At 42.1% G+C, this 13,866-nt stretch overlaps 1 protein-coding gene across 8 annotated transcripts in view; it reads left to right on the top strand.

The window, feature by feature from the left end:
• Positions 1 to 13,866, top strand: part of OSBPL3 (oxysterol binding protein like 3) — a 138,617-nt gene that overhangs the window by 90,821 nt on the left and 33,930 nt on the right. For 5 of the 8 annotated variants that reach the window (XM_074268698.1, XM_074268697.1, XM_074268696.1 and 2 more), the window contains 2 exons: positions 6,988 to 7,118; positions 11,048 to 11,155. In XM_074268698.1, coding sequence (XP_074124799.1) covers positions 6,988 to 7,118; positions 11,048 to 11,155 — 239 coding nt within the window. The remainder of the gene's footprint in view (positions 1 to 6,987; positions 7,119 to 11,047; positions 11,156 to 13,866) is intronic. The other 3 variants (XM_074268701.1, XM_074268700.1, XM_074268703.1) reach the window with 1 other exon arrangement.

Below are 13,866 nucleotides of genomic sequence, written 5' to 3'. Positions count from 1 at the left end.
ATAACATCTATCTCCCAAAGTTGTGATTGTAAAGAACTCTGCAGACTTTGAAAGTACTACATAAATGCTAATTGTTTTTAGTATTATTATTGTCACTGTCCTGGTTCAGGATTTTATTCTCTAAATTATTATTATCACTTAAATTGAAGTTTTTGTTGTTGTTGTTGTTGTGACTTTTTAAAAATTCAGAACTTAAGATGAACAATTCCCTGGGCAAAGTGGAACAGAAAGAGGATTGTATGTGACCCTGCACATTTCTATTACAGATACTTTGATTTTTCCTTTTAGGTATGATGTGGATGTGGCCCATCCACTTGGGCAGCGGGGTCTGCAGAAGCGGTGTCTGACATGTCATTTGTATTTTCCTCTCTTTGTGCTGTTTCATGAACAATTTACTTCACACCATCAGTTCTGGGATTTCCCCCCAAGGTTGGAGACTGGTGGTGGCCACATTGCTATTCTTCAACCATACTCTTAGAGTCTAAGATAACCCTAATGTAGAAGAAAAAATTTTATACCAGTTGCTATTATAGGTCCTAAACCCCCATTGGTGTACTTCCATTTGTACAAAATCAAAGTGATACCAGTGACTCTTAATCATAAAACATTTATTAAACATTAAGGCAAGAGCACTACTGATGATGTTATTTACTCATTAGAAGGCAAGAGGAGGTATAAACAAATTCTATAAGTTTCTATAGCAGAAATTTTCTATAACATAGGAAAAAGTACAATCCATCATTAAACCTGAATCATATTATATATGTATACAATGTATGGAATATCCATGAAAGAGAGAGAACACATATTTACTGACACTTAGCTGGGAGGCACATGAATGAGGTAACCTGCACACTAGAAGTATTTCACAACTCTGGATTACAGGCCTTGATGTCCTTGACCCCTTCAAGGAAAATCTGGACCTGACAAAGCTGCTTCTCTGATAAATGCTCCTCTTGGTCCTCTCCTGTCTCACGATGGGCAAAATTTATTCTCTTCTGCTTTCTACCAATAGATCAGTGACAGCCTTTTAAATTCACAGCCACATTTAATAGGGCACTAAGAAAATGTTACACTCTTTTAACAATGCAAATACATACATATAATATACCCTCCCAGTATATTACAGTCCCCCAAAGGGCAGTTCTGTGTCTGCTCCTCAGAACAGCCTGGATCTCTGCTCAATATTTTATGTGAGAGACTCTTTCTTCATAAGCTGGTTTTGTAAGGTTTTTTCCCCCCTCTTACACAATTGTTTTTGGCCACTTTTAGCAGACAAGCTCTTCTCATATGAAAGGGGCAGTACCTTACATAAGTGTATAAGGAATTCAACTTTCAAAGAGTTTCTGCTTGTTTGTCTTTCCTTTTGTTTTGTTCTGTGCCTTGCTTTCCCCCCCCCCTTTTTCAATTATTTATTTTTGATGTGCCTTTTAAAATTTTGAGTTTCTCAAATAATAACCTATAAATGTTTCTCTCTCTCTTCATATATATATATATATATATATATATATATATATATGAAAATATATGTGTATGTATATGTATGTGTAGCTATTTTTCTAAATGTATAGAGACCCACCTAAACATTGCATTTATTTAGTGGGAAGTAATTCTTTTCAGTCACCTCTTTAAGGTGACTCTCTGGACAGTTCGGACAACTGCCCAGCCAGCTTTTCATTCAACTGGGATTCTGCTTTCTCTTCTGAAAAGCAAAGCCAGCTCAAGCCTCTTTGCCAATAAGCCCAGTTTATAATAAAAAAATTGCAAAGCCTGTTTCTCTCTGCCCCCCCCTTTTCTCTCTTAAGCAATGAGGAACTGTCTGCGTTTTTTCCCCCTTTCTCATGATACAGACGGCTCTCCAGAACAGTGAATATAGAAAGTTCTGCATGTGCAGCAGCAAGACTGAGCTCTCCTCCCATCAGCACAGTAGCTAAATGAGCCTTTCTGCTGGCCAGTCTGCAGAACATTCCCTTTCTTCCAATCAGCAGGCTCCCATCCAAGCAGCTGAAGAATCCGTGTTCTCAGCTGGAACCAGCTGTTTGATTGACCTGCCATGGCTTCTTATGACCCCTTCTGTGCTTGCTTCTTCTCTCTGCCTTTATCTTCTAAAGACTCATGTGACAGCCTCCTGAAAAATATGGACTCCACTGTCCCTTAATAATAATCTCATAGTCCCCAAACAATCATTCGATTTGCAGTTTCGATTGTAAATGTTAAATCTCTTAAAGAAAAAATAGTCCCAAGTAACAAGCAGCCATAGAAAATCAGTGATAATGCCCTGCAGCCTGAATTACCTTCTGTCATTCTGCTGACTTCAGACAGGCCCTCCCAGTATATTACAGTCCCCCAAAGGGCAGTTCTGTGTCTGCTCCTCAGAACAGTCTGGATCTCTGCTCAATATTTTATGTGAGAGACTCTTTCTTCATAAGCTGATTTTATGAGGTTTTCCCCCCTCTTATACAATTGTTTCTGGCCACTTTTAGCAAGCAAGGCAATACCTTACATAAGTGTATAATGACTTCAAAGTGTTCCTGCTTATTTGTCTTTCCTTTTGGTTTTCTCTTTGTTTTATTCTGTGTATTGCTTTTTTTTTCTTTTTCAATTATTTATTTTTAATGTTCCTTTTAAAATTTTGAGTTTCCAATTCCGTTGCTCTCTCCTCCCCTCTTCTACTCAAGGCAAGCGATATGATACTCCATTATATGTGTGAAGTCATACAAAGCACATTTACGTGTTAACCACATTACCAAAAAAAAGGCAAGAAACCTAAACAAAAAGTCTGCTCCACTCTACACCCGTTGATAGTTTTCTCTCTGAGATGGATAGCGTTTTTCATCATAAGTCCTTTGGAGTTATGGCGGAGTGGATCAGAGCAGCCAAGTCTTTTCCAGAGGATCATCCTTCTAACATTGCTGTTCTTCTGTACAATGTTCTTAATGGTTCTGCTCATTTCACCTTGCATCAGTTCACATAAGACTCCCCAGGTTTTTCTGAAACCATCCCTTTCATTTCCCATGATGCAATCGTTCTGCAACAACTATATGCCTCAGCTTGTTTGGTCATTCTCCAATTACTATGCATGCCGTCACTTTCCAGTTCTCAGGTGTTCCTTGCTTTTCAATGTTTCAATGACCTTGCCTTCTTTTTTATTTGTTGGGAAGGGATTTCGTCCGTCCCAACTCCCACTCCCAATTGGGAGGGAGGGACATTTGCAATAAATAACTTAAATTGAAACTTGAAAAGTTTAGTCACATTAGCTTATGATCATTAGACTCACAATATTCAGTCTGTGTGTTGTGTGTGTGTGTGTGTGTGTGCAAAAGTGGTCTAAAAGCCCAGATATTGCCTTGGGCCTTTTTGGTTCCTAAAATGGGTTGTTCTGGCACAGTGTCAGCCCAGTCTGACTCAGTGTTCGGGAGCAGCTTTCATAGCATGTGACACTGTGTTATTATGGGATAAGGAGTTATCCCATGTATGAATATGAATTTGAGTGTGTATTTGTGCTTTATGTAACACTCACAGATGTAACACTTTTTCTTTTCTAAATCTTCCCCCTTAAAAAAGGCTAATTTCTCTGATCCTGTTACCCATGAGATTGTAAGCTCGGGGATTGTCTTTTGCCTCTTTTAATATCCCTAGCTCTTAGCGTAGTGTCTGGCACATAGTAGGTGCTTAATAAGTGTTTATCGATTGACTGTTGTAATAGTAACTTATTTTATTTACTCTCAATTTTTTTTTTTTTAATTTTTTTTTATTATATATATATATATATATTTTATAATATTATCCCTTGTATTCATTTTTACAAATTACCCCCCCTCCCTTATTCCCTCCCCCCGACGACAGGCAATACCATACATTTTACATGTGTTACAATATAGTCTAAGTACAATACATGTGTGTGAATATCATTTTCTTGTTGCACAATAAACATTAGAATCCGAAGGTACATGCAACCTGGGCAGACAGATATTAGTGCTAACAATTTACATTCCCCTCCCAGTGTTTCTTCTCTGGGTGTAGCTACCTCTGTCCATCATTGATCAACTGGAAGTGAGTTGGATCTTCTTTATGTTGAAGATTTCCACTTCCATCAGAATACATCCTCATACAGTATTGTTGTTGAAGTGTACAGTGATCTTCTGGTTCTGCTCATTTCACTCAGCATCAGTTGATTTAAGTCTCTCCAACCCTCTCTGTATTCCTCCTGCTGGTCATTTCTTACTGAGCAATAATATTCCATAACTTTCATATACCACAATTTACCCAACCATTCTCCAACTGATGGACATCCATTCATCTTCCAGTTTCTAGCTACAACAAAAAGAGCTGCCACAAACATTTTGGCACATATATGTCTCTTTCTGCTCTTTAGTATTTCTTTGGGATATAATCCCAGTAGTAGCACTGCTGGGTCAAAGGGTATGCACAGTTTGATAACTTTTTGGGCATAATTCCAGATTGCTCTCCAGAATGGCTGGATTCTTTCACAACTCCACCAGCAATGTATTAGTGTCCCAATTTCCCCACATCCCCTCCAACATTTGTCATTATTTGTTCCTGTCATCTTAGCCAATCTGACAGGTGTGTAGTGGTATCTCAGAGTGGTCTTAATTTGCATTTCTCTGATCAGTAGTGATTTGGAACACTCTTTCATGTGAGTGGATATAGTTTCAATTTCTTCCTCTGAGAATTGTCTGTTCATATCCTTTGACCATTTATCAATTGGAGAATGGTTTGGTTTCTTATAAATTATGGTCAGTTCTCTATATATTTTGGAAATGAGACCTTTGTCAGAACCTTTGTTTTTAAAAATATTTTCCCAATTTGTTACTTCCCTTCTAATCTTGTTTACATTAGTATTATTTGTACAGAAACTTTTTAGTTTGATGTAATCAAAATCTTCTATTTTGTGATCAATAATGATCTCTAGTTCTCCTCTGGTCATAAATTCCTTCCTCCTCCACAAGTCTGAGAGGTAGATTATCCTCTGTTCCTCTAATCTATTTATTATCTCCCTCTTTATGCCTAAATCATGGACCCATTTTGATCTTATCTTGGTATATGGTGTTAAGTGTGGATCCATATCTAATTTCTGCCATACTAATTTCCAGTTTTCCCAACAGTTTTTTCCGAATAATAAATTTTTATCCCTAATGTTGGAATCTTTGGGTTTGTCAAAGATTAGATTGCTATAGATGTATCCTTTTTTGTCCTTTGTATCTAATCTGTTCCACTGATCTACCGGTCTATTTCTTAGCCAATACCAAATGGTTTTGGTGACTGCTGCTATATAATATAGCTTTAGATCAGGTACACTTAGACCACCTTCCTCTGAGTTTTTTTTCATTAGTTCCCTTGCAATTCTTGACCTTTTATTCTTCCATATGAATTTTGTTGTTATTTTTTCTAGGTCATTAAAATAGTTTCTTGGGAGTCTGATTGGTATAGCACTAAATAAATAGATTAGTTTGGGGAGTATTGTCATCTTTATTATATTCGCTCGGCCTATCCAAGAGCACTGAATGTCTTTCCAATTATTTAAATCTGATTTTATTTTTGTGGCAAGTGTTTTGTAATTTTTCTCATATAATTCCTGACTTTTCTTTGGTAGATGGATTCCCAAATATTTTATACTATCAACATTTGTTTGGAATGGAATTTCTCTTTGTATCTCTTGCTGTTGCATTTTGTTAGTGATATATAAAAATGCCGAGGATTTATGTGGATTTATTTTGTATCCTGCCACTTTGCTGAAATTTTGAATTATTTCTAGTAGCTTTTTAGCAGAGTCTTTGGGGTTCTCTAAGTATACCATCATGTCATCTGCAAAAAGTGATAGTTTAATTTCCTCATTTCCTACTCTAATTCCTTGAATCTCTTTCTCGGCTCTTATTGCCGAGGCTAGCGTTTCTAGTACTATATTGAATAGTAATGGTGATATTGGGCAACCTTGTTTCACTCCTGATCTTACTGGGAAAGGTTGCAGTTTATTTCTATTGCATATTATGCTTACTGACGGTCTTAAATATATACTCCTGATTATTCTAAGGAATAATCCATTTATTCCTATACTCTCAAGAGTTTTTAGTAGGAATGGATGTTGGATTTTGTCAAATGCTTTTTCTGCATCTATTGAGATGATCATATGGTTCTTATTAATTTGATTATTAATATGGTCAATTATATTAATAGTTTTCCTAATATTAAACCAGCCCTGCATTCCTGGAATAAATCCTACTTGATCATAGTGTATTATCTTGGAGATGATTTTCTGAAGTCTTTTTGCTAATATCTTATTTAAGATTTTAGCATCAATATTCATTAAGGAGATTGGTCTATAATTTTCTTTCTCAGTTTTCGATCTACCAGGTTTAGGTATCAGTACCATGTCTGTGTCATAAAAGGAATTTGGTAGGACTCCTTCATCCCCTATTTTTTCAAATAATTTATATAACATTGGGGCTAATTGTTCTTTAAATGTTTGGTAGAATTCACATGTGAATCCATCTGGCCCTGGGGATTTTTTCCTGGGGAGTTGATTAATAGCTTGTTCTATTTCTTTTTCTGAAATGGGACTATTTAAGCAATTTATCTCCTCCTCTGTTAATCTAGGGAGCCTATATTTTTGGAGGAAGTCATCCATTTCACTTAAGTTATCAAATTTATTGGCATAAAGTTGGGCAAAGTAACTCCTTATTATTTCTCTAATTTCCTCTTCATTGGTGGAAAGATCCCCCTTTTCATTTGTAAGACTATCAATTTGATTTTCCTCTTTCTTTTTTTTGATCAAATTTACCAAAGGTTTATCTATTTTATTGGCTTTTTCATAAAACCAACTCTTGGTTTTATTTATTAATTCAATAGTTTTTTTACTTTCAATTTTATTGATTTCTCCTTTTAATTTTTGTATTTCGAGTTTAATTTTTGGTTGGGGGTTACTCTCAATTTTTAAAAAAACTCTTCCTTTTTTTTCTTTAAACCTAGTTTACTTCACCTTAAAGTCAGCTTTCAATACCATATCAAATGAGAGGGAGAAACTGAAGCAGATCATGGAGCACGAGTCTTCCTCATCACCTTCTGCACAGATCGTGGGTCTGAAGCATGCCTTATCATCCGTAAGTGACATGTGTGATACAGAGGGAGCTGTCCTAGCAGCTAAAGGGTGCCGCGGTGTATGGAGTGCAGAGTTCAAATGTGACCTCATGCACTTAGTAGGTACATAACTCCTGGCAAGTCATTTGGCATCTAGCTGCCTCACTTTCTTCAACTATATATGGGATTAATAGCGGCATTGATCTCCCAGGATTGGTGGAAGACCAAATGAGATTTTTGTATAATATTTCTCAAGTGCTTAGCACATAGTAGGGTCTTTACAAACATTTCCTTCCTTCTTTCTTGCTCATATCTTCTTATCTTGTCTGGATTCTAAGTTTCACAGACAGTTCCTGACAGAACAAACCAATTAGATGATCATTATTTTCATTCAACAAATTCGACCAACATTTATTAAGCACTTAGTGTATATAGCCTTTAATATGTTAGAGTCCTCAGGCAAAGTTAAAATGTAAGTTTCAGAATTTGGGTTCAGGGCCTTGCTTTCTGTTAACTGTGGCCTTTCTAAGTGACCTCAGAGCAGGAGCTGTTGTGCCTGGGAGAGAGAACTCATCATCTAGAATTCCCAAGACCAAGGAAATCACGGGCTGTCCCCTCCCCCATCCTCTCCAAAAATGGCAGTGTGGTGCAGAGATAATTCCTGTGCATGTGTGGGTGGTGCCGGGATGTTCACACCCATGTATGGGCAGTAAAGTGGTCAGATGCCTCTGTGGCGGAGCAGGGAGAGCACACGTGTGTCTGTGGGTGGGGCAGGGAGAATTTGTATATAAATAGTTCAGTGATTGTTCACACAGGTGTACAGGTGGAGCAGGGAGAATTCACACAGAGGTGAGCTTTCAGGTGTATAGGTGGAGCAGGAGAATTCACACACAGATGATTTTTCACGTGTGTACAGGTGGAACAGGGAGAATTCACACACAGGTGAGCTTTCACAGGTGTACAGGTGGGGCAGGGAGAATTCACACACAGGTGAGCTTTCACAGGTGTACAGGTGGGGCAGGGAGAATTCACACACAGGTGAGCTTTCACAGGTGTACAGGTGGGGCAGGGAGAATTCACACACAGGTGAGCTTTCACAGGTGTACAGGTGGGGCAGGGAGAATTCACACACAGGTGAGCTTTCACAGGTGTACAGGTGGGGCAGGGAGAATTCACACACAGGTGAGCTTTCACAGGTGTACAGGTGGGGCAGGGAGAATTCACACACAGGTGAGCTTTCACAGGTGTACAGGTGGGGCAGGGAGAATTCACACACAGGTGAGCTTTCACAGGTGTCTAGGTGGTGCAGGAAGTATTCACACCCAGGTGAGCTTTCACATGTGTCTGTAGGCGGAGCAGGGAAAAGTCACACACACACATTGATAGGTAGTGCAGTAATAATTCACAAATATGTAGCATTTCATTTTGCTGCTTATGTAGAGTTCATTTGATCCTCTATGTAGCTCTGGGAGGGAATTGCTGCTATTCCCATTTTACAGAGCCATATGACTTGTCCAAGGTGAGAAAAGGGGAGTTCTGTTCAGGAAACAGCTCTGCAGGCCAGTCTCGCTGGAATGGGGTGCTTGGGAAGGGGCGTTACATGGAGCAGACCTGTATGGGCTGAGCCAGTCGGCGGAGGGCATTAGGGGCCGGGCCCAGGGGTTTGTTCCGGGCCAGGATGGGGTCAGCACAGGCACAGACTTAGACAACTGTTGTTTGGACCAGCTATGAGCCAGCTCCTCCAGCACTTGGGGCTAGAGAAGTGTGACCATTTTCACCTTCCTCCGTGCTCAGATGAACTCTCTGACGTTTCTTTCCATGAGACGTTCACTGATTATTCAGATGGAAACACAGTTCACCCTCTGACCAATGTGAGAGTTGGCAATTAATTAGAACAGAAGAAACCTTTCTTAACCAGGGATCAGTTTTGTGTGTGTCTTGCTCTCTGTGGCTGAGGGTATGGAGATGAAGGTATAAAGAGGGAGGAGGGAACAGGAGGAGTCACACTGCCATCAGAGGAGAGGGGAGCTGGAATTTTTCAGTGAGATTTGTGCCTTTCTCTCCAGCCTTCCAAGAGCTGCAAGAGAGACAGCAAAGCTAAAACACGTGATGGACAAGGTCCCAAGAGAGCATTTCAGCTGTGATTATGGGATTTGTTTTTGTCTTCCTTTTTTCTTCCCTTCCTCCCTCCTTCCCTTCCTTTCTTCCTTCTTTGTTTGTATTCTTCACTCCCTCCCTATTTCCTTCCTTCTGTTTCTTCTTTCTTTTCTTCCTTATTGTCTTTCTTTCCCTCTTTTTTTTCTTTCCTTCCCTCCTTCCTTCCCTCCTTCCTTCCTTCCTTCCTTCCTTCCTTCCTTCCTTCCTTCCTTCCTTCCTTCCTTCCTTCCTTCCTTCCTTCCTTCCTTCCTTCCTTCCTTCTTTTCTCTCTCCCTCCCTTTCTACTTTCCTTTCTTCTTTCCTTATTGCCTTCCTTCTTTTCTTCCATTCTTCTCTCCCTTTCTTTTCTTTCTTCTTTGTTTCTTCCTTATTGCCTTTCTTTCTCTGCTTCCCTCCCTTCCTTCCTCCCTCCCTTCCTTCCTTCCTTCCTTCCTTCCTTCCTTCCTTCCTTCCTTCCTTCCTTCCTTCCTTCCTTCCTTCCTTCCTTCCTTCCTTCCTTCCTTCCTTCCTTCCTTCCTTCCTTCCTCCCTTCCTCCCTCCCTGCCTGCCTTCCTTCCTTTTAATTAAGCAGGTATTAGCTGCTGAGAGAGCATCTGGGGAGTTTTCTCTGTCAGTCACAGCAAGGGGAGGAGAGGGAGTCAGTCATGAGCAGCCTGGCAATAGAGGGTAAGAAAAAGAGACAGGGAGGCCCTGAGCCAGCCTGGCCGTGTCTCGGGCTCAGCCTGTAATGGTGTAACAGTCTGATGTCCATTTTCCATCATCCTCCTAACAAGCTGCCATGTTGCTTCTTATCCTGATGCAAAAATTCCAACCTGGAGCTGGTATAAATGGGATGAAATACGGCATTGCAGGTTCCCTCTTCTCCAGCATCTCCAACCCACTGTTTCTATGGGTTTAGACACAGTTCTGTTTTAAAAAGTGGTTCCTAATCAGCTTTCTCCACAAAGGCCCTCCATCCCCTGAGGTCTAGGATGATGACCCTGAGTTCTTAAAAGCTGTGCCATGAGGAGGAGAAGCTCTGGCTAACTCTGCTAAGCCAGAACTGCTCTGAATAAGGGCCTGGAATAGACTGTGCTTCTCTCAGCCTGAGGACAGAAGCGTTTCTGAGAGGATGACAGGCTCACAGATTTAGAGCCAGGAGGCGTCTTAGCTTAGAAATCTTTCCTCAAGAAAACATGGAAATGTGTATTAAGCACCTACTATGTACCAGGCCCTGGGGAGAGAAAAAGAGACAAAAGATAGTCTCTTCCCTCTAGAATCTTACAATCTAGAGATTTTTAACTGCAGCCCGTGAACCTGCCTTCATTTTATTTTATTTTTTCAGTATAATGGGTTTCCTTTGTAATTCTAGGTGCTTTATTTAATTCATTTAAAGGCATGGTTCTGAGAAGGGCCCCATGGGCTTCCACAGACCTTGGCCAGAGGTCCATGACACACACAAGTCTGAGCTGATCCAGCCCTTCTGCTTTTCATGATCAAACCAGGGTCCCCGAGAAAGAAAGCTGAATGGCCCAAAGGCGCACAGCTAGTGAGACTGATGGTCCTATGGCGCATCCTCCAAGGGGTGCCAGTAAGACCTGGCAGAGGTGGAGAGAGGGAGCATTGGTACTTGAGGTGAACTTGGCTGAGGGTCTCATCCTTTCGTGGGGGAGCAATGAGGGTGGGCGGGGATTCTCTGTAACCGAGAGCCGTGGACTGACCGCCTCTCTTAGCAATCCCCAGCCCACCAGTTCCTGCCCTTGGTGATGCAGCTTATCTATTAATGCGGCCCCCATATTTTTTTAACATGTTCCAGGCCCTAGCACAAAATACAGACCTTAAAGAACGCTTACGTAGAATCCATGCCGAGTCCCTGCTCCTCGACTCTGCTGCCGGTGCCAAGTCAGGTGATGGTCTGGCAGAGGTGGGTATGGGCTCCCTCCGGGACTGCAGTCCCCTCACCGCATGATTCCTCTTCCCCCGTTGTGCATCTCCTGCCTGATGCAGCCATCGTTAACCGTGCTCCGAGCCCAGCCGGCATCCCTCCTCGCTCCCTGTGACTTCGAGGCAGGAGGGACTGAGGGTCCTGGGGGGAGCAGGTTCTCTCTGGAGAAATGGTTAGTCTGAAGCCCCTTCCCCTCTTATTTATCTCCATTTTCTCCTAATTATCATCACTTTCTATTAGGGGTGTGTGTAGGGGTGTGTGTGGGAGAGAGAGAGAGAGAGAGAGAGAGAGAGAGAGAGAGAGAGAGAGAGAGAGAGAGAGAGAGAGAGAGAGAGAGAGAGAGAGAGAGAGAGAGAGAGAGAGAGAATGAGAGAGAATGAATATGAATGATTGAGATTGAGAGATTTGCACAGGAGCCCTTGGAGGTTCTCACAGAAATACCTGCTTGCCTCCTGTGGGCTCTGCTTTCCCAGTTCCTTCTTTCTTTATTCTCTTCTTCCATCCCTTGAAATCATTTGTGGTAAATAGTGATAGAAAAGGGGGCCACAGTCTCCTCCAAGGGGAAGTTTAAATTGTTAACTAAGTTGAAGTTTCTGGGCCAAACGTGCATCAGAAAACCTGGCTTTCAGGCGACTGAAAAATGATGAAATCTTCTCCCTGTTCCTCCAAGATGAGGAGAATATCTCCATATGGGCGCATTCCCCAAAATTAGCTGTGGGAAGGGGCAAATAAGGTAAAGGATTTTATTTTTAGTCATTTGTTGTTTATCTAAGCCGGAGCAGATTGGTTTAACGCGACATGCATGGCGGCGTGCATTTCCAATCCAGAGAGCTGTGTTTGCAGTGGAGTGGAAGCTCCCAAGTGGCTGCTGATGAATCTGCATGTTTCTGCTTCATTTCTTCCTTGGTGCATGTGCACAAGAGCTGCCTGGAAATCTCTGTCACTGTTATTGCCTCAAAATAAACTAAAACATAAGCAACCAAGGGGGCTTCCCCCATTTCACTCCATAATGTGATTCCTGATTTCTGGGATTTGAATTTTTGTTTCCTTGTTTTCTTCCTTCTTTCCTTCCTTCCTTCCTTCCTTCCTTCCTTCCTTCCTTCCTTCCTTCCTTCCTTCCTTCCTTCCTTCCTTCCTTCCTTCCTTCCTTCCTTCCTTCCATCCATCTGTCCATCCTTCCATTCTTCTTTCTTCCTCTCTCCCTCTTGTCCCTTTCTTCCTTCCTTTTCTTTTTACTCCCTCCCTTCTTTCCTCCCTTCCCCTCCCCCCTCCCTTCCTTCCTCCCTCCCTCCCTTTTCCCCTTCCTTCCTCCCTCCCTTCCTCCCTCCCTCCCTTCCTTCCTTCCTTCCTTCCTTCCTTCCTTCCTTCCTTCCTTCCTTCCTTCCTTCCTTCCTTCCTTCCTTCCTTCCTTCCTTCCTTCCTTCCTTCCTTCCTTCCTTCCTTCCTTCCTTCCTTCCTTCCTTCCTTCCTTCCTTCCTTTCTCCCTTCCTTTCTCCCTTCCTCCCTTCCTTCCTTTTTTCTTCTTTGTTTTCCTCCTCTCTTTCTTTCCTTTCTTCCCTTCTTTTCTTTTTTTTTTTTCTTCTTTGTTTTGTTAAAGGTGTCTAATTTAATCTTCCCATGTGTACAAATCATTTCCATGTGATGCTTCCTATCTGGATTGTAGTCATTATTGAAGCTTTCAAGGCCAGCAATTCCATTAACGATCAGTGCCTCTCTTTCCTCCCTGGGATCAGGCCAGGATATATCCTAATGGACGCCCCACGCCATTGTAACAGCTCCCTTGCTGCCAGAGCAGATGCCTCTGGGGTTTTAATTGGTGAGGTGTGGATTTTTCTATTGCGCCCCGATTTGGAAATGGAAGCGGCCTGTTGTAGGTGAGGCAGAAAAACCTGAGTTCTAATCCAGCCTCAGACACTTTCAGGCTTTGTGACTCTAGCAAGTCACTTCTGTTTGCCTCGGGCTCCTTTGTAAAATGGGAATAACAACAGCACCTACCTCCCGAGATTGTTGTGAGCATCAAATGAGATAAAAAGTGCTGTACAAATGTTAGCTGCATCATCATTCTTAAATTTCCCTGTAAAATGGTCCAAATCTCAGTCTTGGATCCAGTGGATTCCACTGGGGTCTGAAGATCTTGCTTGAGGGTGGGGTCTCAGCCCTAAAGCGCACGGGTTGCCACAGAGAGGGGGAGAAGGACCAGACCCCCTCTGCTGGGCTAGCATGAATTCTTAAGCAGTCTGGAACAAAACATTGCCATTATCAGCCACCAGAGAAACTTGAGTTAAGCAGATCGGAGCCAAGACTCGCCTTTCTTAGTTAAATATTACCTAAGAGATTCAGCTGCGATGTGGAAATGAGAAAATGAAAAAACCAAACCTGACAGCCTGAAAGCGTGGGGGGCAGAGCGGATGGGGCTCAGAGGCAGGAGGCCGGAACTGTGGGCGCCAGAAAGCTGAGGCTCGCGCCTCGGGCCGCCGTCCATCTGCCAGGTGACTGCGGCCAGATCGCCCTCTCCGATTCCGTGTCCTGGACGCTTCTCCGCAGCTCCAGTGGGCCGGGCCGGGCCAAAGATACTGAGACAGAAATGAATTAACCCGTGCCCTTCCTCTAGAAGTTTATCGTCTCCTGGGGTTGGGGGTGGGAGGAAGAGGATATAGCACAAGGACAGGGGAGGCAGGAGAGAGCCCTTG

Source organism: Sminthopsis crassicaudata, chromosome 5, assembly GCF_048593235.1.
Source record: "Sminthopsis crassicaudata isolate SCR6 chromosome 5, ASM4859323v1, whole genome shotgun sequence".
Taxonomy (NCBI): Eukaryota; Metazoa; Chordata; class Mammalia; order Dasyuromorphia; family Dasyuridae; genus Sminthopsis; species Sminthopsis crassicaudata.
Note: the sequence above shows the minus strand (reverse complement) of the source record. Positions and strands in the feature narration are given on the sequence as shown.